The sequence below is a fragment of the Phyllobates terribilis genome, unplaced genomic scaffold, assembly GCF_046119375.1.
Source record: "Phyllobates terribilis strain yellow unplaced genomic scaffold, ASM4611937v1 Scaffold_2__4_contigs__length_985480577, whole genome shotgun sequence".
Lineage (NCBI taxonomy): Eukaryota > Metazoa > Chordata > Amphibia > Anura > Dendrobatidae > Phyllobates > Phyllobates terribilis.
Window position 1 is genome coordinate 338,522,653 of NW_027362762.1, and position 24,901 is coordinate 338,547,553.

Below are 24,901 nucleotides of genomic sequence, written 5' to 3' on the forward strand. Positions count from 1 at the left end.
ACACATTTTTACAAGTGTGATTATATAAAGTAAAATGAGAGTTTAGGATCCTTTGTGGCTAGAAGATTTCTAATAGAAGTCCTAGAAATCTTTACAACTATCACCTGGATTCTCTATTGTCAGCAGCAGTGTCAAATAAAGTTTGCAGCTTTAGGTCATTTTTCTAGCTCATTATTTTAATTGCAATTTAGGTTTTTCATAATTTGAATTTACATTATTATGTCTTTAATTATAATGACCTTGTTTTTCCCACATAGGCACTGTGCTCAAAAGTATTAATTCCAGGAGAGCCCTCGTGGATTTCTGGCTAGGAGAAAATGAAGTTGTCCCTATCAGATTCATAATCCAAACTGGAGGAGCCATACCCTGGCCAACTCTAAAGGTTTTTATATTTTATTATTTTCTATTATTCTGTTAATTAATCAAATACTTAACATAATTTCCATTATTAAGAACAATAATGGTAACCTTTGTATTAATCTCTGCATATTCATCGCAACTGTGATTGGGATATATATTTTTAGATTGTAATCCTGGTGATTGCTCTATCAGAATTAATAGGAAGTGTACTTTTTTTTACTTTCTGTATCATCACTAATATATACGGAACAAAAACTAATCTGATGTAACATAGTAGTATCATGATGTAGCAACTGTTGACTGTAAGGAAAGAGAAGCCTCTCCCTTTGTGATGGGGCAGGTTGTTTTATACTGGTAGCCAGGTTCAGGGACCTAATAACCGCAGTCACAGAGGTTGCGACCGAGACGGGTCCCGTGCGGGTGAGGGGCCCGTCGACGCTAGCGCAAATTTCACACATTTCAGACACACATTCAGCTGAAGTGTATTGCAGCGCAGTGCTGCAATCCACACTGCCGGGCGATCAGAGGCCAACAGCATACTGGGGGAGCATGGCAGTGACGTCATATGCTCCCGTCGCTTGCACGCTGAAGTCAGCTGCCAGCTTCAGAAGAAGAGGTCGCAAGGCGGGGGAGCGGAGGAAAAGCGAGTATAATCATTTATTTTTTTCTATACTTTAAAGAACAGCGGCAGAACAGGGGACATATGTACCAGGATGGGGAACATATATACCAGGATGTAAGATATACATACCAGGATAGGGAACATACATAACAGGATGTGGGATATATATACCAGAATGGTGAACATGCATACCAGGATTGCTGATATATATACCAGGCTATATACACCTACTGTAGAGGAGATCCCACAGACCCAGCCAGAAAAGACTGCTGAGCTGTCAATCACAATACTCCCACCTCTGCCTGAGATTGGGCGGTAGAGCTGTCACTCACAATCCTCACAGCTCAGCCAGCCCTCGATCACATAGGTCGGAAGAGCTGCCATTCAGTGTCCCTAGGACGCTGTGAGTGGTGGAATCATGACAAATTGCTTACTATCATAGGTCTTTTGATGCTTGTATGTCATTTAGGTTTTGGTTGTAAATAACAGAAATTTAGTATACTATAAAAAAAATGCAACAATGGCCGGGTTCAGACGGCAGTATGTTCAGTCACTGTGCCGTCCATGTGCTCAACAGACAGTGCACTGATCTTATAATAATCTGTGTGTCTGTACATAACAGCGACTTTTCACAAGGACCGTGTGAGAAAATGACAACCTGCATTCGTCTGGTCTGTATCATGGGCATGTAAATGCAGGCTGCTACTGCACCCATCCGCTATATAGACAAGCACGTTTTTTTGTCATGTTGCCATCTTAGCCCGGCCATAGAATAACGAATAAAATATTTAGCCTATTGGTAATATTTGTGTGCTTTCAGGTTGGAGATTGTGTTTTTTCCAAAACTGGGGCGAGAGGAGGAGGAGGAGGCTGCTATGTACCTGCAGTGGTCATAGCAACACCAAGGACGGACGCAGCGGACAAACTGTACTCGGTGCTTAAGTACAACAACAGGAAAGTAAGTGTTGTCATCCATATTCGGATTACAAAGCAGTCGTACATGGCAGTATTTTCTTTATGGAGTAAAATTTTTCATCGGCTGATTCACTTTAATTTTTAGTTAGTGCATAGAATGTTTAATTACCAATCAGTCTCATTATATTTAAGATTACATGTCAATTGTACATTGATAAGTACAGTGTTTTTTATTTATAAAAAAGTGACTCAGTGAGTAAGTGTCTGTTTACACCAGCCGGCGGTTAGCACTACAAGACTATTTGTTTGCTGGTCGGCGGATGTTTAATACCCTATTTACACAGGCAGACCGCACCGATCGATCAGTAATAGACCTTCAGGGTACATAGGTTCAGGGGCGTAACTATAATAGGTGCAAGGGGTTCAATCACATCGGGCCCTGAAAAGTAGAGAAGCAAAAAGGTCTCTTTGCCTTACATGAAAAGACTATAACTATTAAAGGCCTATGTTGGATGAGGTCCTGTTGGAGATTTTGCATTGGGGCACACAAGCTTGAAGTTACGCCACTACATGGGTTGCCATTTTGTCTGCAGCACAGGTTCTGTTTACACAAGATGATATGCTGCTGAGAACAATGATCGCAAATTAAAAGATCATTTCACCTGACAAACAAGCATTTTCTTTGTTCCTTGGGTGACTTGCAGCTTGTTTACACTGCGCGATTATCGTGAATCCTAGAAACGCTCGATCAGGATAATCGTTATGTGTGAATGCCCCTTTAGCTTGGTATAGTAATTATTGAGCACACAAACCCTAGAGTTTTACATTACCTACTCACAGCACTTCTTTTTCATTATATATCAATCCGATTGTCTGTCGAAAGTCTGATTGGAACTAAAATGTTTCAGTTGCGATTCTTGAATTGCAAATAAATCTCAAATTGAATCATCAATACAGTTCTTAACATTTCCAATTATTTTTAATTGTTTTGACACCATAGATGCAACATTTGATAACTAATGCTGAGTGAAAAGTCTTTACATTCATGGGCACCTTAGTACAATCTAACACCAAGGTGATGTGTTCATAATATGCATTTGCAGATGCATTTTCAAGATCCATATTGTGGCTGCTACATCGTGTTCTCCAGCTGTTCACCTTAATAAAACTCAAATCCCCATAGGGCTCTTTGGCAATGTAAGTTCAGTTTATTTGAACCACAGACCTTCAGAATTGCAGTCATAATAGTGACTTATGTGGCGGTATTACAGCTGTGTAAAGCAGGTATAACAATGCAATTTTCGCATGCTAATTCTCAAGGTATATATTCAAAGGAATGAAAATTCACAGATTAAATTGATAGGATTTCTCCTGTATCCAGTGCACTCTTCACTTTTATTTCACTGTGTAAATTTACCTGAAGAAGATGAAATACGTCTGCACACATTAAGTAGAACGCTCTCTCATTTCAGGAACATTGTTTAAGAAGTCAGCTCATTAAAATCAGCCCATCTCAATTTGCTGTTTCCTGTGGATATATTAGAAAAGCGCAGATGATTGATTTTACGATGTGAGTATAATTCTGACCCTTTTTTCAGAATAATCTATTGGAAATGTCAATATTTAAAAAGAAAGAAATGCCAAAACATGTGAAAGTTAATGAAATGATAAAATCTTGTATACTGCCCTACTAGATTCCCCTTATTTAGCAGTATTCCCTTAGTTTAGTTTTTCCTGTAATAGTGCACTTCCATGTCATGTAGTCTGATCTGTAGACAGAATGGTAGAGAGCAGGGTGAGGAACCTTTTTTCTGCCAAGAGCCATTTTGATATTTATAACCTCAGTCAAGAGCCTGACATAATTATATTTAGTCAAACAATTAATTAACCCTTAATGTGATGGCTAGAGCTGCTTGTCTTTGGTGGCTGTGATGTTAGGTGGTAGTGATGATGTTGCCTTTTCCAGGTTTGCATCGGTCTGGAGCGCAGTTTACTGTGTAATAACTTTTGTAATGAACTGATCACAGCAGTCAGTTGTTCTGTACACAAATGTATATTACACTGCAGGTCCCTCACAGTGGGAAATTCATCACTACTCACGTTATATTTGTAACACGCAAGCAATGGGAGGTCTGCAGTATATATATTACATAAGGGACACCGAAACTACTATATATACATCACATAGACGCTGAGACTGGTGCATATACATCACATAGGAGATCCTGGGCTGGTGCATACATTACATAGGAGGCAGTGTGGCTGGTACATATACATCTCATAGGAGACACTGGGGCTAGTACATATATTACATAGTAGACAGTGGGACTAATGCATACATTTCATAGGAGACAGTGATTGCTGCATATACATAAATAACATAGGAGACAGTGGAGCTAGTGTATTCATCACATAGGAGATAGTGGGACTGCTGTATATACATCACACAGGAGACAGTGGAGCTCGTGTATATGACGCGCCACCTGGGCCTGTGTTGTGCAGGGGAACCCGGAACCGGGCCTGTTGTAGAATGCTGGGGGTTGTAGTCTCCGTGTGGCGGTGACCCGGTCCGTGCCCAGGGTGGTCAAACCAGTGGCAGTCTTAATGTATAGCAAATGTCCGACTACGCCACCCGTGGATTGCGGTCAGTGGGGACCGCCGCTGCGCTGCCGACCGCTGAGGCTGATGTTGTTTGCGCAGCCGAGTATGGGATAACTCCCCACGGGAGAAGTATTGCCTCAGGGCAGCTAATGTAAGAGATGATGGGAGTGATGGTGTGAGCGTCCCAGTGCTAATGGTGCTGGTGCGGCGAGGAACCACAGAGACGTGCGGTTGCAGTTTTCAATGCTTTACTCACAGTTGTTGTTCATGTCAATGCTGCAGGCGATGACTGCCCGAGCCGTGCTGCGTCCACCAGGCAAGGGACTCGGTCAACTCCCAGGTAATTCCAGAGTGTGGTTCAGAGCTCCCTTCTCTACCTTTCTCTGGCCGTCCCCACCAGTGACCCACCTTTGTCCAGCTTCCTCGGGCCTTCTGTTGGCGAAACCTCTCCCGGTTTCCCTGACCCTATACGGTATGCCTTTCTGGTGGATGTAGTGAGGGGTCGCACCAAGATGTGGTAACAACCTCCGGTCTTTGGCTGAGGAATCTGTTGCCTCCACCAATTTGGGATCCGGTACCCTGTTCTGCCAACCCTTCACCCTGTATCTCCTGTGCATATGGGGTTCCTTCTGTCCTCGTGTCTCTGGGCCTTTCTCTGTGTTCCTTGCTTCCTTTCTCCTCTGTTCCAGTTCCTTTCTTACTTTCCTTTCCGCTCCTTCTCCTCTCTCTTTCTGCTGTTTCTGGCCTGCCTCTGGAGCTGGGCCCAGACTGAGCCACAGCTCCCTGTCAGCCCTCTCTGGCTGAACTCCTGTCGTCTTCTCCTCCTCTCTGAACTGAACACTGTCCTAAGATGGTGCTCACCTTATATATCTCCTTCTGACACCAAAGCCCAGGTGACTTGCAACCAATGGGCTCCTACCTATGCCCAGAAACCCACCCCTATCTGCTCCTACACCACTGGGTATTCCTCCCCCCGCCCCACTCCAGCCAGGGACAGATGCTGTCGTGCCTGCACTTCTGTCTAGTGGGAGCACCGTTGAGCTGTCCCTCGGAAATGGGGTGTGTGTGGTGCATGCAGCTTACTGAGTCCTGGTCCACACTCCATCCTTACCCGGGAGTGGAATATCACACCTCTGGTCTGAGGTGCAATACCCCTGTAGCAGCCGAGCCCTCGGGGTGCTACATATACATCACATAGGAGACAGTGGAGCTCGTGTATACATCACATAGGAGACAGTGGGACTGCTGCATATACATCACAAAGGAGGCCTTCTGTTTTAGGAAACAACACATATACATAGCCACAATCAGTATGTGTATAGATTATTGTGAAGGGAGCAGGGTCAGGTGTAAAATCGCCTATTGCGATTGGTGGATCCTGTGTTGTCAGCTGTATATAGAGGTGTTAACTGTCATTATAATCCTGCCTCTGCTGATAAGAAAACTCTGATAAACCTTTTCCTGAAAAGACAGGAAGTATAATGGTATGTGCACACGTTCAGGAATTGAAGCAGAAATTTCCTGAGCGTTTTTATCTCTTCCTGGCAGAAAAAAACGCATGTGGATTTACATGCGTATTTGACGCTTTTTTACACGCATTTTTACGTGCATTTTTTTAAGCTTTTCCAAACAAAAGAGCTGGGTGTCAGCTAGTCCCATTCACCCAATCTTCATTAACATTTCTATTCATGTAATTTATGCGACTGCTGTGAGCTGTGTTTTTTAACCTGGGAAGGTGCCACTACGCAAACATTTCCCTGGCCATTAAATAACATCTCACAGCTGGTTCGTTAGCATGTCCCCCCGATCAGCACTCAGCAGTGCTTTGGACGCAACATATTTATGTTACGTCCAAAATGCAGTGTTCTAATGCTGCTTTTTTGTTGTCTGTACATGTGAATCCACTACATATAATGACACTTCAGTTGGTCAAAATCCGCAGCGGAGACTAGCGTGTCCGCTATAGAAATTGATATGCTGAGGGTACGTGGCCACAATCAGGAGCCGCTGCAGGTTTGACGCTGCGTGTATATGTAGCACCCTGAGGATTCGGCTGCTACAGGGGTATTGCACCTCAACCCAGAGGTGTGATATTCCACTCCCGGGTAAGGAAGGAGTGTGGAACTGAGCTCGGTAGGCTGCATGCACTACACACATCCCATTTCCGAGGAACAGGCCGACGGTACTCCCACTTAGAAATGTGCAGGTACGACCGAGTCTGTTCCTGGCTGGAGTGGGAGGGGGGTGGTACATCCCATGTAGTGTAGGGGCAGATAGGGGGAGCAGCCTGGGTAAAGATAGGAGCTCATTGGGTGCTGGTCACCTGAGCTCACACATAGAGGGTGTATATAAGGTGGGCACCAACTAAGATCAGGGTCAGATGCAGAGAACAAGTCAGATGCAGAGGAGCAGACAGCAAGCAGAGAGGAAGTCAGCCTGCAGCAAGAGAGAGACCCTGAGTGAGAGAGGAGCAGAGAAGGAGTACCCAGAGGGGAGAACAGAGAGGACCCAAGAACCCAAATTAAAGCACTGGGTGAGGAGTCGGCACAGGGTACCGGAACCCAAGCTGGTGGGGGCAGAAAACACACCCCAGCCAGAGACCGGAGACCGTGGGCAGCGTTTGTCACGGTCACCCATTACATCCACCCCGAAGGCACACCACATGAAGGGTCAGGGAACCCAAGGCCAAGGGTGTCCCAACAGAAGGCCCGAGGGAGCTGGACCTAGGTGGATCCCTGGTGGGGACGGCCAGAGAACGGGACAGAAGGAGAGCTCAGGGCCACGCTCCGGACTTGTTTGGGGGTTGGCTGGATCCAGGACCTGGTGGACGCAGCACGGCTCGGGTGGTCACTAGCAGCTGGAGTGACCAGTACAACATCTGCAGTAAGTAAACACCCTTAACTGCACAACCCGACTCTGTCTTCACTGCCGTCTGCACTACACCACCACAACCCCCATCCTCTGCACCTGTCCCCTCTGAGGCTATACCCCTCCCGTTGGGGGTTATCCCACCAAGCTGCGCACCCACCATCAGCCTCAGCGGACCCTGCTGCAGCGGCGGCCACAGTGACCGCATCACAACGGGTGGCGTAGTCGACACAAAAGAACTTTAGTAACATCTGTAGAACTGCCACATCACACTGAGCTTGACGCCCTGGGCACGGGACCGGGTCACAGCCGCTCGGAGACTACAACCCCCCCCCATCTGATCCGGTGCCGGGTATTCCCCTCAAAAAGGAATATGTCCCAGGGGGCGCGTCATATATACAGCGTCAAACCCGCAGCGTCCAGATGTTACAGTATAGTGGATGGGATCTCTAGAAATCCCACGTCCACTATGCGTGCATCAAAGGCTGCGAATCACCCGTGGACACTGACATGCGGCGCGTCTTTCAGGACCGCAGTATGTCAAATTCTCTTGTGGAGTCACTAGTCTCCACAACAGAAATTTGACCATTAGAATGTATTGAATGTGGTAAATCCGCATGGTTCAGTGAACACATGTGGATTTACCTGTGTTCAATAGAATGCATCGTTTTGGACGCAGCAAAAATTTACGTCCAAAGCGCTGCTACGTCTGAATTATGGGCACAAAGCCTAAAATTAAAAAAGAGATGGCGTGGGCTCCTGTGTCATTTTTATAACCAGCAGAGGGAAAGGCGACCGCTGGGGGCTGATATTAGTAGCCGCTTAAGGGGCCATTAGTCAAAAATGTTCCATGACTATTAATATCAGCCCACAGCTGTTTGTTTAGCCTTTACTGACTAGATTACAGGGGGACCCCAGAAAAAAATTGACGTGGGGTACCCCTATAAAATCTAGCCAGCAAAGGCTAAACTAGACAGCTGCTGGCTGATATTAATAGCTAGGGAAGGGGCCATGGATATTAGCCCCCTCCACGACTATTAATATCACCCCTCAGCAGTCCCAGAAATGGCGCATCCATGAGATGCGCCAAATCTGGTGCTTAGCCTCGCTCTTCCACACTACCTTGTAGCGGTGGCAGGGTGTAATGGGGTTAGGGTTCACGTCAGCCTTGTATTGGCGGCTGGCGTGAAGCCCAGGTTAGTAATGAAGGGTTTTTATAAGACCTCACTTTTTTATTCTTTTTTTTTACTGGTGCTGAGACGCGGGCTGGGAGGAGCAGACTGCTGCTTCTCCCATCCACGCTGCTCTTGCTGTTATCAGCCAGAGCAGCAGTCGGATGAGAGGAGTAGCAGCCTCCTCTCCCGATCCGGGTACCAGCCGCGGCGTGATTCCAGCACGATTTTGCGCCTATTGTTTTACATTGAAACGCAGCAAATCCACATGTATAGATATTATACATGCGGGTTTGCTGCGATTCATTGCAAGTCAATGGGCGTGATTTCACGGCAAAATCGCGCCTGAATTGGTTGTGCTGCGGTTTGTGCCGCAATGATAATCCGCAGCGGAAATTTCCGCATCATGTGCACAGCACATGCGGATTATCATTGCTCTACATGGCAGACCTATTACCAAGCAGTTTTAATGCGTTTTTTTCCGCCATGGAAACGCATTAAAACCGCATTGTGTGAACTCAGCCTAAGTCTAAAAAGCCTTAGTGACCAGTTTGAAATAGAAAAAGCTGTATGAGATGTAATGAACCACAGAGCACGTCGGGTATTCATCTTCGTACTGAGCCTTTTTATATTCTGTTGATATGTGACTGATTGTTATTGCTGTGGTGCATGTGTAATTGTATGGATTTGTATGCATATGCTCTTCACAATAACTAAGAGTAAAGGCAAATTGCCTGTATGTTTCTATTGATTGCACATACAACCTGAAATTGGCGTAAGTGACATAAAAATGAATAAAAATTAGCGCACGTATACTGTAAGTCACAAAGCGTTTCCCTCTTAGTGTATAAAGGAGATGTGGTTGCCCTTTTTTTCTAGAGCTTATGTTTTTCACTACCTAAAGCCGATTATTCCTGTGGATAAACAAAAAGGGACAGACGACAGGTAGTCATTTCATGGAAATCTGCACACATCACTCAAAAGATTTCAGATGAGAACTGTGAGAGGAAGAACGTAGTCAGACCGTAGCTGGCTTTCTCTTGGGTTTGAAGGAAATGTATATTACAAGAAGAAAGCGCTATGACTGTAAAAAGAGATTATTTTACATGCCCTGGGTCCTGCCTGCCTTATAAAATATCTCCCTTTCTCCTAAGTAAGCCTGTTACTCTATCCCCTTGCTGCTGCCTTTAGTCATATTGGAGATGTATGTGGATCCTGCTGTTGGCTCTCATCAGCAATGCAGACACCATTTTGCTCTGGCTGGTTAACCCCAAGTGCAGTAAACTGTGAAAAAGAGAATGGCTTCTATATGAGATGATTGCCATAACAAAAGCAACCTCTGCGTTTAGATAGGGGAGATGTCCCTTCTACATATAGTGCTCACTCAGTGTAAATATTCTATATCAGAGCCAGGGTTGACATGTCCTGCTGAGAGGATAGACTGCATTAACACTGGGGATTGACTCCAGACCACATTCCCTTCTAGCTTGAATTATTACTGACCTCTAGCTCCTATCCTTTGATTTTATGCTTTTTTGTTAGAATTGGATTTTTTTTACACTTTGTTTCAACTGTACTCACGCTTATGCTATTCACAGTACTAAAATGTTTTTACCTGAAAACGTGGACAGCAATATACAGTTATATGAAAAAGTTTGGGCACCCCTATTAATCTTAAGCTTAATGTTTTATAAAAATTGGTGTTTTTGCAACAGCTATTTCAGTTTGATATATGTAATAACTGTTGGACACAGTAATGTTTCTGCCTTGAAATGAGGTTTATTGTACTAACAGAAAATGTGCAATCTGCATTCAAACAAAATTTGACAGGTGCATAAGTATGGGCACCTCACCAGAAAAGTGACATTAATATTTAGTAGATCCTCCTTTTGCAAAAATAACAGCCTCTAGTCGCTTCCTGTAGCTTTTAATGAGTTCTTGGATCCTGTATGAAGGTATTTTTGACCATTCCTCTTTACAAACAATTCCAGTTCAGTTAAATTTGATGGTCGCCGAGCATGGACAGCCCTCTTCAAATGATCCCACAGATGTTTAATGATATTCAGGTCTGGGGACTGGGATGGCCATTCCAGAACATTGTAATTGTTCCTCTGCATGAATGCCTGAGTAGATTTGGAGCGGTGTTTTGGATCATTGTCTTGCTGAAAGATCCATCCCCTGCGCAACTTCAACTTTGTCACTGATTCTTGAACATTATTGTCAAGAATCTGCTGTTACTGAGTGGAATCCATGCGTCCCTCAACTTTAACAAGATTCCCGGTGCCGGCATTGGCCACACAGCCCCAAAGCATGATGGAACCTCCACCAAATTTTACTGTGGGTAGCAAGTGTTTTTCTTGGAATGCTGTGTTTTTTTGCCACCATGCATAACGCCTTTTTGTATGACCAAACAGCTCAATCTTGGTTTCATCAGTCCACAGGACCTTCTTCCAAAAAGAAATTGGCTTCTCCAAATGTGCTTTTGCATACCTCAGCCGACTCTGTTTGTGGCGTGCTTGCAGAAACGGCTTCTTTCGCATCACTCTCCCATACACCTTCTCCTTGTGCAAAGTGCGTTGTATAGTTGACCAATGCACAGTGACACCATCTGCAGCAAGTTGATGCTGCAGCTCTCTGGAGGTGGTCTGAGGATTGTCCTTGACTGATCTCACCATTCTTCTTCTCTGCCTTTCTGATGTTTTTCTTGGCCTGCCACTTCTGGCCTTAACAAGAACTGTCCCTGTGTTCTTCCATTTCCTTACTATGTTCCTCACAGTGGAAACTGACAGGTTAAATCGCTGAGACAGCTTTTTGTATCCTTCCCCTGAACAACTATGCTGAATAATCTTTGTTTTCAGATCATTTGACAGTTGTTTTGAGGAGCCCATGATGCCACTCTTCAGAGGAGATTCAAACAGGAGAACAACTTGCAAGTGGCCACTTTAAGTAGCTTTTCTCATGATTGCATACACCTGGCTATGAAGTTCAAACCTCAATGAGGTTAAAAAACCAAAAAAAAGTGCTTTAGTAAGTCAGTAAAAAGTAGGTAGGAGTATTTAAAACAAGAAAATGATAAGGGTGCCCATACTTATGCACCTGTCAAATTTTGTTTGAATGCAGATTGCACATTTTCTGTTAGTACAATAAAACTCATTTCAAGGCAGAAACATTACTGTGTCCAACAGTTATTACATATATCAAACTGAAATAGCTGTTGCAAAAGCACCAATTTTTATAAAACATTAAGCTTAAGATTAATACGGGTGCCCAAACTTTTTCATATAACTGTATGGTCATTAAAATTCCATACTAAGTGACTTTTTAAAGAGAATCTGTCAGCAGGTTTTTGCTATGTAATCTGAGGACAATATCAGATATAGATTAATACACAGAATTCAAAGATGTGTCACTTATCAGGCTATGTGCTGTCGTTTACTTACAGTGAAGATGTTGTCACTAGGACATTATCATTACTATGACTAACTGTTTCACACTTGCAAGTCTGACTTCACCCCCTACTGTGATAAGCAGCTCACTGTCAGTAGACAATATATATACAAAGCCTGGTGTGGGCGGGGTTAGCTTTCTCAGCTCTGCTGCATCCCACATGTAAAAACTCTGATTGTGTCAGAACTGCTGCACCCAGTAAACTAAGTGATACATCATTGGAATCAGGATTTCTTTGCCTACATCATGCTGCTTCCAGGTGAGGTAGCAAAAACTTGCTGACAGATTCCCTTTAATTTGATTTGAGGGACTTAAAGGAATTTTCCCACAATTAAATATTACATTATTCTCTTAGATCATGACAAAAAAACAATTACTGTATTTAAAAAAATATATATTCATATGTCTAGATGCAGTGGTTACATACTTATTGTAGTGTCCTCCGTTGTTACTTTGCATTTAGAATGTCTACCTAAAGTGTTGAATGCTGATGAGAAGTAGTCTCTTTTAATAAATTATTTCTTATTGGTGGCCTATACTATAGCAAGAATCACTCCGCCATCAGTGAACAAGAGGGTGCAGGTGGGTGTGACTGAGGTACTGAGCATGTGCGACCATCGGCACTAGATACATTAGGTGGAGCTACTGAGGGGTACCGAAAGAACAGCAGAGGCACCATAACCAGTATGTAACACTGATATCTATACATAGGTATTCTCACAAGTTTTGATTTAAATAAATATACAGTACAGACCAAAAGTTTGGACACACCTTCTCATTTAAAGATTTTTCTGTATTTTCATGACTATGAAAATTGTACATTCACACTGAAGGCATCAAAACTATGAATTAACACATGTGGAATTATATACTTAACAAAAAAGTGTGAAACAACTGAAAATATGTCTTATATTCTAGGTTCTTCAAAGTAGCCACCTTTTGCTTTGATGACCAACAAGTCAACAAGTGCTAAGCATCTCTGGGAACTCCTTTAAGATTGTTGGAAGACCATTTCCGGTGACTACCTCTTGAAGCTCATCAAGAGAATGGCAAGAGTGTGCAAAGCAGTCATCAAAGCAAAAGGTGGCTACTTGGAAGAACCTAGAATATAAGACATATTTTTAGTTGTTTCACACTTTTTTGTTAAGTATATAATTCCACATGTGTTAATTCATAGTTTTGATGCCTTCAGTGTGAATGTACAATTTTCATAGTCATGAAAATACAGAAAAATCTTTAAATTAGAAGGTGTGTCCAAACTTTTGGTCTGTACTGTATATTTGCTTGCTTTCTCTAACCTTTAACATCCAAGCTGGCATAGATCAAACAATACATTGCAATTTAGAAAAAATGTCAAGTGTGGCCTACACACATAATGTGCATACACATTACTCATGTATTACACACATTACAAATATATACATACACATTACAAAAATATTTATGTATTACACACTCATATTCAAATAATTACCTCTCCCCCTGATTACTGTAACATCCAAGCAGTGGAGAGTAGAGATGAGCGGTGTTCGAATCGAACTGTTCGCCAATCTCAAATTCGAGGTGTTTTGGGCGGTGTTCGAGCCGTTCGACGAACCAGAACGATTTGAAAAAAATCCGGCTGTTCGAGGTTATGTTCGATAACTGTTCGTGCACCAAAATCATAACTGGATTTTTTCACAGTAATGCTGATAATCAATGTTAATACACATTTTGAGTGTACAGCGGGGCGGGGGGAGGGGCAGGGGATGGATCTCTGCAGAAATAATGAAGATCTCCATTTTTTTTCTCTTTCCCGCATTTACAGTGGGGAGGTGCAGTCTGTCAGCCTATCAGCAGCGCACACACGGAGCGAAGTGCTTTTTTTCACACAAGCAAGGGCATGTGTCATTGGCTGTGTATGTCACATGTCCTTGCCCTATAAGACCCAGCCATTTTCCCTGTCGCCACCATTTTCTCACTGCTGCAGCTGAGTGTTAGACGGCACTGCTGCTGCTGTTAGCTCTATATTGTGTAACTGAATTGCAAGCGAATTTTCTCTTAAATAGACAGAAAGATTTAGGGAGTAGGGACTAGTTTGTAATTGCAGCCCTTTTGAGGGCTAGGTTACAGCAGTTCCTAGCACTTTTAGCAGGCAGGTCTGTGCTCTTAAATAGACAGATAGGTTGGGAGTAGTGACTAGTTGTAATTCCAGCCCTTTTGAGGGCTAGGTTACATCAGTTCCTATCACTTTTTGCCAGACAGGTCTGTTTTAGTGCTGTGCAAGTGTTTTTCACAGCATTTGACTAAATCTAGCTAAGCAAATCCTTTTGGGCCTCTTGCAGTGTGTGTTAGTCAGTGGAGTAGCGTATCTGTGCTGCAAGCTACACCACCTGTGTATGTAATACAATTTTTTTACTGCACCTAGCCAAGTAAAACATTTTGGGCATAGTAGCAGTGTGTGGTACTCATTGTATTAGGCCATCTATACCAAGCTACACCAGCTTTGAAATTAATAATAATTTTTAGCTGCATCTAGCCCGGAAAATAATTTTGGGCTTAGTAGCAGTGTGTGGTACTCATTGTATTAGGCCATCTATACCAAGCTCCACCAGCTTTGAAATAATAATAATTTTTAGCTGCATCTAGCCCGGAAAATAATTTTGGGCTTAGTAGCAGTGTGTGGTACTCATTGTATTAGGCCATCTATACCAAGCTCCACCAGCTTTGAAATTAATAATAATTTTTAGCTGCATCTAGCCCGGAAAATAATTTTGGGCTTAGTAGCAGTGTGTGGTACTCATTGTATTAGGCCATCTATACCAAGCTCCAACAGCTTTGAAATTAATAATAATTTTTAGCTGCTTCTAGCCCGGAAAATAATTTTGGGCTTAGTAGCAGTGTGTGGTACTCATTGTATTAGGCCATCTATACCAAGCTCCACCAGCTTTGAAATGAATAATAATTTTTAGCTGCATCTAGCCCGGAAAATAATTTTGGGCATAGTAGCAATGTGTGGTACTCATTGTATTAGGCCATCTATACCAAGCTCCACCAGCTTTGAAATGAATAATAATTTTTAGCTGCATCTTGCCTGTAAAATAATTTTGGGCATATTAGCAGTGTGTGGTACTCATTCTATTAGGCCATCTATACTAAGCTCCACCAGCTTTCAAATTACTAATAATTTTTAGCTGCATCTTGCCTGTAAAATAATTTTGGGAATATTAGCAGTGTGTGGTACTCATTCTATTAGGCCATCTATACTAAGCTCCACCAGCTTTCAAATTCCTACGAATTTTTAGCTGCATCTTGCCTGGAAAATAATTTTGGGCCTGTAGCAGTGTGTGGTACTCATTCTATTAGGCCATCTATACTAAGCTCCACCAGCTTTCAAATTCCTAAGAATTTTTAGCTGCATCTTGCCCGGAAAATAATTTTGGGCATAGTAGCAGTGTGTGGTACTCATTGTATTAGGCCATCTATACCAAGCTCCACCAGCTTTGAAATTAATAATAATTTTTAGCTGCATCTTGCCTGTAAAATAATTTTGGGCATATTAACAGTGTGTGGTACTCATTCTATTAGGCCATCTATACTAAGCTCCACCAGCTTTCAAATTCCTAATAATTTTTAGCTGCATCTTGCCTGGAAAATAATTTTGGCCTGTAGCAGTGTGTGGTACTCATTCTATTAGGCCATCTATACCAAGCTCCACCAGCTTTGAAATTAATAATAATTTTTAGCTGCATCTTGCCTGTAAAATAATTTTGGGCATATTAGCAGTGTGTGGTACTCATTCTATTAGGCCATCTATACTAAGCTACACGAGCTTTTAAATTACTAATAATTTTTAGCTGCATCTTGCCTGTAAAATAATTTTGGGCCTGTAGCAGTGTTTGGTACTCATTCTATTAGGCCATCTATACCAAGCTCCACCACCTGTGTATCTAATAAAATTGTTTTACTGCTTCTAACCCAGCCAATCCTTTTGGGCTAGTACCACAATTTGGCCACTCAGCTCTGCTCGGTTTCCATCCATCGTTTTTTTGTGCAAACAACTCCAGAGTTGTCAATTAGTTAACCACCAAAATGAGTGGCAAAAGGCCTGCTGCTGGTGGAAAGGGGAATAGGCGTGTTGGGAAGGGAAAAAAAGGTTGTGTCTGTGGGGTAGGTGTTAAAGCAACAGTAACATCTGCAGAAGAAAGACCATCTTCCAGCCAAACTAAGATGTCTACTTCTTTTAGTGGACATTGTGATACGATCCCTTTCTTACGGCCACGCCCATCGCTACAAATTCCAGATGAGGCACAAAAACAGCAGGTGCTTCAACGGATATCAAGTGCTCCTTTAAGTGGGCTCTCTTCCACCTCAACTTCAACATCACAAATACTCCAGTCCTCAGAGGTGTCACACCAATCACACTTGCTTCCTCACAGCTCCCAAGTCTCCAGCTGCCCGTCTGAGTATGGGGTAGAACAGATGGTTGAGTCTGCAGAGCTGTTTACTCATACTATAGCCTGGGAATCAGAGGTTGGCTCCAGAGCTTCTGTGAATCCAGACGAGGAAATGATCTGCACTGATGCCCTTTATGAATCGGATCCAGGACCAGATGAAGAAGTTTCTGAGCATAATGTAGACCCTCGTTCCCAAACTGTAACTCCTGTTGGTGGAGACAATGAGGAAGACGATGATGAGACTCAAATACCTGACTGGAGCGACAACTTGAGTTTTTTGTCAGGGCAGGAAGAGGTTGGCTCTGTGGACGACGGGTGTGAGAACACACAGGGTGATGATGACGAGGTTGCAGATCCCACTTACTGTCAACCCACAGTCAGCCAGTCGATGAGGTCAGCAGAGGAGGTGGAGGAGGATACTAGTGATGATGAGGTCAGGTTGCGCCTTCCTGGACAGAGACGTAGTACTGGAAGCACGTCAACAACTGCATCCTCAAACACAACTCTGCCTCTGACCACAAGTCGTGGTGGCTCTTCAGGTCGCATGGGTTCTAAGCCTTGCATAGCCTGGGCATTTTTTCAGATCGATAAGGATGACCCAACTCATGTTATCTGTAGCATTTGTCACCAAAAGCTAAGTAGAGACCAAAAAATCCATAGTTTGAGTACTTCATGCATGAACCGTCACATGGATATGAAGCATAAGTTCCAGTGGGAAGCTCACTGTGCTCCAATGCGGCCTAGCGGGCCGGGCCAACCACTGTCTGCCCCATCTTGTGCATCCGCGGCCTCTTCATCCTCTGTGACTGGGGGGACAGCAGTCACACCTGTTTTGAGACGCAGACCTGCCACCTCTTATCCGCAACAGCCAGTGTGATTGGCAGGTCATCATTTCATTTGGAAGTGGAAACACCAGCTGGTGTTGAGCGCTCTCCGACATCGAGAGCACCACCTTTGGATCAAGGCAACCTAACTTTTCCGCCTGCATCTTCCTCACAGACCGTCAGTTTGCCGGGGACACCCTACTCAACCCCGTCTAAGCACAACAGCCAGCCCTCGGTCCCTCAGATGTGGACAAGTAAAAGACCATTTCCTCCTAGCCATGAGAAAGCTAAGAGGTTGAATTTCACCATCTGCAAGCTCTTGGCTACAGAAATGCTGCCTTTCCGCCTGGTGGACACAGAGGATTTTCAAGACCTTATGTCAGTCGCAGTGCCCCAGTACCAGATGCCCAGTCGGCACTACTTCTCAAAGAAAGGTGTGCCTGCGCTCCACCAGCATGTCGCACACAACATCACCGCTTCTTTGAGAAACTCTGTGTGTGACAGAGTGCATTTCACCACAGACACTTGGACGAGTAGGCATGGACAGGGGCGTTACATGTCGCTGACTGGGCACTGGGTAACTATGGTGACAGCAGGACAAGGGGCTGCTGTCCAAGTCTTGCCGTCCCCACGAGTTGTGTGTCAATCCTCTTTATCTCAAAGTTCCTCCACTGCTTCTGCCTCCTCAACCTCCTCTCGGTCCTCCACCTGCACCCAAAGTCTGTCTGGTCATGCCACCCGCTTTCTAACTGCGCAGAAGGGATCCTGCACACCTCCTTACTATGCTGGCAGCAGGGCTCAACGTTATCAGGCTTTATTTACTTTGAAATGTCTGGGAAATGTGAGTCACACAGCTGAGGAGTTGTGGTCAGCTCTGGAGAACCAGTTTCATGAATGGTTGTCTCTGTAGCGTCGGCGTCCCTGCCTCCTGCTAGGCAGGGGCGCTGTTCCCCTCACCTCTCCACTCCGTGCCCGGCGTCCTCCTCCCACTCTGCTGGCAGCGCGCACTGCTTCCCGGCCACTGTGCTTAGGGTGCGCGCGCGCGCGCTCCCCCTCTCTTAAAGGGGCCGCGCGCGCCGTCCTAAGGAGTCCCCGGCCAATGGCCGGAGGACCTCACCATATATGAGGCACCTCCTCCAAAATGGAGGTGCCCGAGCAATGTTGTTGCAAAGCCTTCACTCTGCTTTAGCCCTCAGGTCCCGTTACCAGTTACCTGCCAGTCACCTGCCAGATTCCTGCTTGATACCTGCCTGATATCCGTTTACCTGCTTGCAAGCCTGCGGTCCGACGGTCTGCCTTCCGACACCTGTCAGTCTGTCTATGGACCAGCCTGCCTGCTCACCTGGGAGCGCTCACCTGCTACCTGTCTGCTAGCCTACCTGGAGGCTCCGCCGTCACTTGCCGTGACCACCTGCCCGTCCAGAGACTCTTGCCTGCTCACCTGGGAGCGCTCACCTGCTACCTGTCTGCTAGCCTACCTGGAGGCTCTGCTGTCACTTGCCGTGACTGCCTGCCCTTCTACCCAGAGACTGTCCCTGTCACTTGCCGTGTCTACCTGCCCGTCTTCCATGGGAGCCACCCGCTTCCTTTCAAGGACCGCCCCCTTGTATAGTTGCTCAGAGGTTCCGCCTCCCAGACCCGTTACAGTCTCTACTGGACCTGCAACCAGGGAAGGCCGTGTGCGACAATGCTGCAAACCTGGGTGTGGCCCTTCGCCGGGGCAATGTCACACACGTGCCTTGTATGGCTCACGTGTTGAACCTGGTTGTCCAGCAATTTTTAGCCCACTATCCCGGACTAGATGGCCTTCTGCAGAGGGCACGGTCGCTGTGTGCTCACTTTCGCCGTTCGCATCCCGCAGCTCAGCGACTTACATCTCTACAGAAGTCGTTGGGCCTGCCACTTCACCGGCTAAAATGCGATGTGCCAACACGGTGGAATTCTACTCTGCACTTGTTGCAGCGACTGTGGCAGCACCGACAAGCCCTGGTGCAATACGTTCTGACTTATAGCCTGGGCCAACGAGATCCAGAGGTGAGGCAAATTCCGCTGGAGGAGTGGCCTCAGATCAGGGACCTATGCACCCTTCTGCACTGTTTTGAAATGGCGACGAAGATGTTTAGTGCTGACGATGCCATTATCAGCATGACTATTCCGGTGATTTACATGCTGGAGCACATGTTAAACAGAATTCGGAGTCAGGTGGTGGGACAAGAGGAGGTGGAGGAAGTAGAGGAGGAGGAGTTGTATGCTGAAGGGCTAACATCTGCAAGGTCCAGACGGTCGGCAGCACCAAGGCGGCAGGCATGGGAGGGTGGGGGAGAGGGATTAACCAGGGCGCATGGTAGCAGCCAAACTAGTGAGGAAGGTGCAGGAGCGCAGGAAGAAGTGGAGGCCGAACTGGCGATGGGCATGGAAGACTCATCAGATGAGGGAGACCTTGATCACATTTCTGTTGTGCGAGGTTGGGGGGAGAGGGCAGAGGAAGGAAGCATGATTCTTACCTCGCCACCAACACAACAGGGACTTGGTGCTCCTGGATGCGCAAGACACATGAGTGCCTTCTTGCTGCACTACCTGCAACATGACCCTCGAATTGTCAGATTCAAAATAATCCTGACTACTGGGTAGCCACACTCTTAGATCCCCGGTACAAAAGTAAATTTGCCGAAATATTTCCTGCCATAGAAAGGGATTCACGCATGCAGGAGTATCAGCAGAGACTGTTGCAAAATCTTACATGTGCTTTTCCACAAAACACCAGTGGTGCACGTAGTGAATCTCACAGTTCTAACTTGCCAACCGTGGGACGGTCGAGTCTTCAGCACTCAAATCGTAACAGAAACACAGTATCTGCTGGTAACAGCAATTTTGCGGAATCCTTTCACCACTTTTTTAGCCCATCCTTTTCAAGGCCACAGGAGACAAGAAGTCAGACACATAGTCAACGCCTAGAGACGATGGTACAGGAGTATCTCCAAGTGAACATCGAAGCCATGACTGTGTCACTGGACCCTTGCTCTTTTTGGGCTTACAGTCTGGATAAATGGCCGGAGCTCGCCACTCACGCCTTGGAGATCTTGTCATGCCCCGCAGCCAGCGTTCTCTCTGAACGTGTGTTCAGCGCTGCTGGTGGTGTGCTGACAGATAAGCGCACGCAGCTGTCCACTGACAATGGACAGACTCACGTTCATAAAGATGAACAAGTCATGGATCCGCAAGGACTTTTCTACCCCTGTGTCATCCTGGGGAGGGTAAAAGCTTGAGGATTTGTTAAAATCACCTCACCAACCGTTTTAAGCTTTCAAATTAATAATAATTTTTAGCTGCATCTAGCCTGGAAAATAACTTTGGGCCTGTGGCAGTGTGTGGTACTCATTCTATTAGGCCATCTATACTAAGCTCCACCAGCTTTCAAATTACTAATAATTTTTAGCTGCATCTTGTCTGGAAAATAATTTTGGGCATAGTAGCAGTGTGTGGTACTCATTCTATTAGGCCATCTATACTAAGCTCCACCAGCTTTCAAATTAATAATAATTTTTGTTCTCTCTGAACGTGTGTTCGGCGCTGCTGGTGGTATGCTGACAGATAAGCACACGTGGCTGTCCACTGACAATGTGGACAGACTCACGTTCATAAAGATGAGCAAATCATGGATCCGCAAGGACTTTTCTACCCCTGTGTCATCCTGGGGAGAGTAAAAGCTTGAGGATTTGTTAAAATCACCTCACCAACCGTTTTAAGCAACTCTGGGGCAATTGATGCCACTTAAGTGGTGTGTGTGCCACAAATTTTTGGAAAAAATGGAGACTCTTTTTGGAGTCCCCTTGCTGTGTTTTACGTGATGTTGGCATCGTCAATTACAGGTGGGTTGGGTCTCCCCCCCCCCCCCATTTAACCGTAAGAAACTACATACACTATGGCTTGGGGTAACACAGATGGTTGAGTCTGAAGAGCTGTTTACTCAGAGGTCCGCTCCAAAGCTTCAGTGTCTGCTAGTCAGCGTAGTAACCCAGCTGCGAAGCAAGCTGCACCACCTGTGTATCTAATAATGATTTTTAACTGCATCTAGCCTAGGCAGACTGTGGGGACCTCCAACCAAACCCAGACGCTCAGCCCCCTACCGCCCCCCTTTCATTGACAATACAATCATATAACTCTTACAACTGGATGGGTGAGGATCGGTCACAGCTTTATTAACTGTTTATACTCATTACATTAGAAAGGCATTTTATTTCTAAAATAATTCAGCTTGTTGCAGCATGCCCTGTGTCTGTAGTCTCCACAACGGCAAGTTGGCCAACAAGTGTAACTCTCCAACATGTCCTTTCTATTTACAGGCCACGGAGGATCCTGCGTACTTGTATGCAGGACTCTGACCCCCATCCATCACTCTTAACGCTTGTTCCACTCCATCCTGGAGTCCTGACAGGAATATGTCCAGTCCAATATCCATTAAGTGAACACAGTCGGGCCGTATGAGGCCTGCTTTATCTCCTTCCAGTTGTCCGCCTCTGTCTCTTATAAATTTTGGCATCCAAATATTTATCAGCCGCCTTGTCCGTTCGATGGCCGTGATGTCTCGGGCACCTTGCCATACCGCTCGGCACAATCTCTGACTATTTTTGTGAAAAATTCTCTGAAGCGCTCAGTGTCTAGTTTCATTATTGCCATTAATTATGCGCTCTTGTGATAACCTAGGTCGTTTCCCCCGGCCTGTATAACTAAGATGACCGGACCTCTTGCCTCTCTCCCTACCTTGATTACCTCCATTAGTACCTGTGGCCATTGCAAGCCTCTAATACCTCTCCAGTTGAAATATGTGTTATGAAACTCTAATTTCCTCCTGCCTGGGCGGACTTTCGCCCTTTTTTCTGCCCAATATATATATGAGTGGCCTATCACCCACACTGTTGGCTTAGCGTCACCTGTAAAAGAAACAAACCACGTTAGGATAACAAGTCCGGTCTTATGTATCTCGCCAAACACGTGGATCGCCATCTCCCTATCCTCTGAACTTCTGTTTGTGACAGTCCTGCTCTTGCTGCTTCCGTGGCCGCGCCTATGCGGAATGAGTGTGTCCCATAATCTTTGGGGTGGTTCCCTGCCGATGTTATGCATTTATTAAATATAGCTTGGAACTGGTATCTTGATAATGGCGTTCCATCAATGTGTGATAGGAAGAAATTACTTTGTGATCTGATGGTTATATATGTTTTTACTATTGTTACCCGACTCAGTGTACCATTTGTGGGTTGTAGAAGTACCCAAGTGCCCCTGCCCGCTGGAACCGTTTTCGATTTGCATATGCGTAGACGTATTGCATTATTGGCTATGACTACGTCCTGGTGTAATAAGCCTCCACTGGTGTTAATTTTGGATTGAGGGACTAATTCGGTTATGCATAGCGCCCCGAAGAAGGCGATCGCAAATACAGTAGACAGTAGTGTTGCTTCGAATTGTGAGTATCATGTTAATGGTGTTAGGGATATGATGTGAGAAATCAGTTTTAGTGACACGGGACGGGACGTCTACACTCCTGACTTGGCTGACCCCTTTTCCACCCTTTTATGGATTGTCTGATGATGAATCTCTTTGTCACATGTCCCCAATTCAGTAGTTGGAATTGAAATGCTACTCCGGTCAGCCACCGCTGCCCTGACGCCCCTGATATGCCCCTCATCATTAGCTGGTGAAGAAATTCTATGGTGACTTGTAATCTGGCTTGTTTACATTGGTCAACCCGTCTGCCTGCTACTAGTCATGTCCACTGTTCCCATGCCTTACCGTATGCTTGCCACATCGACGGGGCAACTGACGCTCTGATTAATGGCATCGACTATTCTCCACTAGATCCCATAGAGAGGCTGGGCAACTGTTGCCCGATGGGTGGGCGTTGAGGAGGAGCTCTGTGAAAATCTGCCAATTGAATTATGATAAAGTGTTAGCAGCAGCGTTAGACCCCTCAGCATCGTGGCTAGCGCAGACCCATACATTGTGTTTTAGGCACAGGAATGCTAGCCGGCATAGTAGCCCTAGCACTGGGAGAGATGATGATGCCATATTATTAATGAAGTGCGCTAGGCTGGTGTTTTTTGTTATGAAGAGTATATTTTTGTTAGCCAGGCGCGCGCCCCATATTTCTATTGCTACCACTATTGGAAACAGTTCCAGGACTGTCTGGTTTTTGTCAGCACTTGTTCTGCCCAATACGGAGGCCATAAGCTTGTGCACCATTGGTCATTTAGTATCGCTGCATATCCGCTTGAGTCTGCCGTCCCGGTGAATAATCTTAGTTGAATGTTGGACTGTTCTGCTGACATAAATAACGTGTGACCGTTGAATGATTATAAGAAGGTTTTCCACACCTCTAAGTCCGCCCGTAGCTGCCTGCTGATTCTGATTGTATGACTTGGTTTAGATGCCCCTTTTGTTGCGGGCGATAAATGAAGAGAAAAAACCCTTCCGACTGGCATCACCTGGCTCGCAAACACGAGGAGACCTAGTAATACTTGCATCTGCTGTAGTGTTACTTTCCATACTGTACAAAAAAACTAGATCAGGTGTAATGTTTTGGTATTTTTTCCCATGGGAGGCGGAACAACCTTGCTGTGGTGTCGATTTCGATGCCTAAGAACGATTTTTTTTAGTTGTGGGGCCTATGTTTTTGGTTGGGCATAATGGGACTCCAAACCGACGGGAGATGTTTGTGAATTCGTTGAGTAAGGGGCAGCGAAAGTGGATGACCAATCGCCACATGGCAGAAAAAGAAAGGAAAAAATCAGCTCACCCACCTAGAAGATCAACAGCACGGAGCCAGGAGTGCTACCAGACGAACATCCAGCTGAACAAATCTTCTAAAATCCACTTTTTATTGGGTCATACAAAAAATATTTTAAATGTCCACCTTGGAGAAGAACAGCAAACACGTTTCGAACTAAAAAAACAGCAAGGACGTGGTATTTATATGTCATGTCCTGCTATGCACCTATTCAAGGCTGAGTTAATCAGAAATTTAAACACACATACCATGTTAAAATCGTATAGCATAGAAACAATGCATATAAATGTAAATAATCCAAAAGAAAAAGAAAAGAAGAAAAAAGGAACATATATATAATAATAATCTATAAATGATCATTCATAATGATACATCAAATCATGTCAGATGTTTAAACCCGCTGGTACACGTGTATTTAAAGTATAAATCCACCAACTTTCTCTATTAAGGAGCTTTCTCCTATAATCATCCACCAAATCTCCACCAATCGCCACCGCCCACGTAGGGGACACCACAGTCAGTGAATCCTTCCTTATTTAGTATAAAGTCTACCAATACTTTGGGCGTATTAGCCCAGCTGCGAAGCAAGCTGCACCGCCTGTGTATCTAATAATAATTTTTAACTGCATCTAGCCTAGGCAGACTGTGGGGACCCCCAACCAAACCCAGACGCTCTGCATCTAACCCAGCCAATCATTTGATAGTATTGCTAGTAGCAGAGTCGCATGGGCTCTAAACCTTGCATAGCCTGTGCATTTTTTCAGATCGATAAGGATGACGCAACTCGTGTTATCTGTAACATTTGTCACCAAAAGCTAAGTAGAGGCCAAAAAATCCATAGTTTGAGTACTTCATGCATGAACCGTCACACG

At 45.0% G+C, this 24,901-nt stretch overlaps 1 protein-coding gene across 3 annotated transcripts in view; it reads left to right on the forward strand.

Annotated features, from left to right (window-relative positions):
- VWA3B (von Willebrand factor A domain containing 3B) overlaps positions 1 to 24,901 on the forward strand; it is a 267,553-nt gene that overhangs the window by 160,308 nt on the left and 82,344 nt on the right. For all 3 annotated transcript variants that reach the window (XM_073664562.1, XM_073664564.1, XM_073664563.1), the window contains exons 24-26: positions 258 to 382; positions 1,803 to 1,940; positions 3,370 to 3,467. In XM_073664562.1, coding sequence (XP_073520663.1) covers positions 258 to 382; positions 1,803 to 1,940; positions 3,370 to 3,467 — 361 coding nt within the window. The remainder of the gene's footprint in view (positions 1 to 257; positions 383 to 1,802; positions 1,941 to 3,369; positions 3,468 to 24,901) is intronic.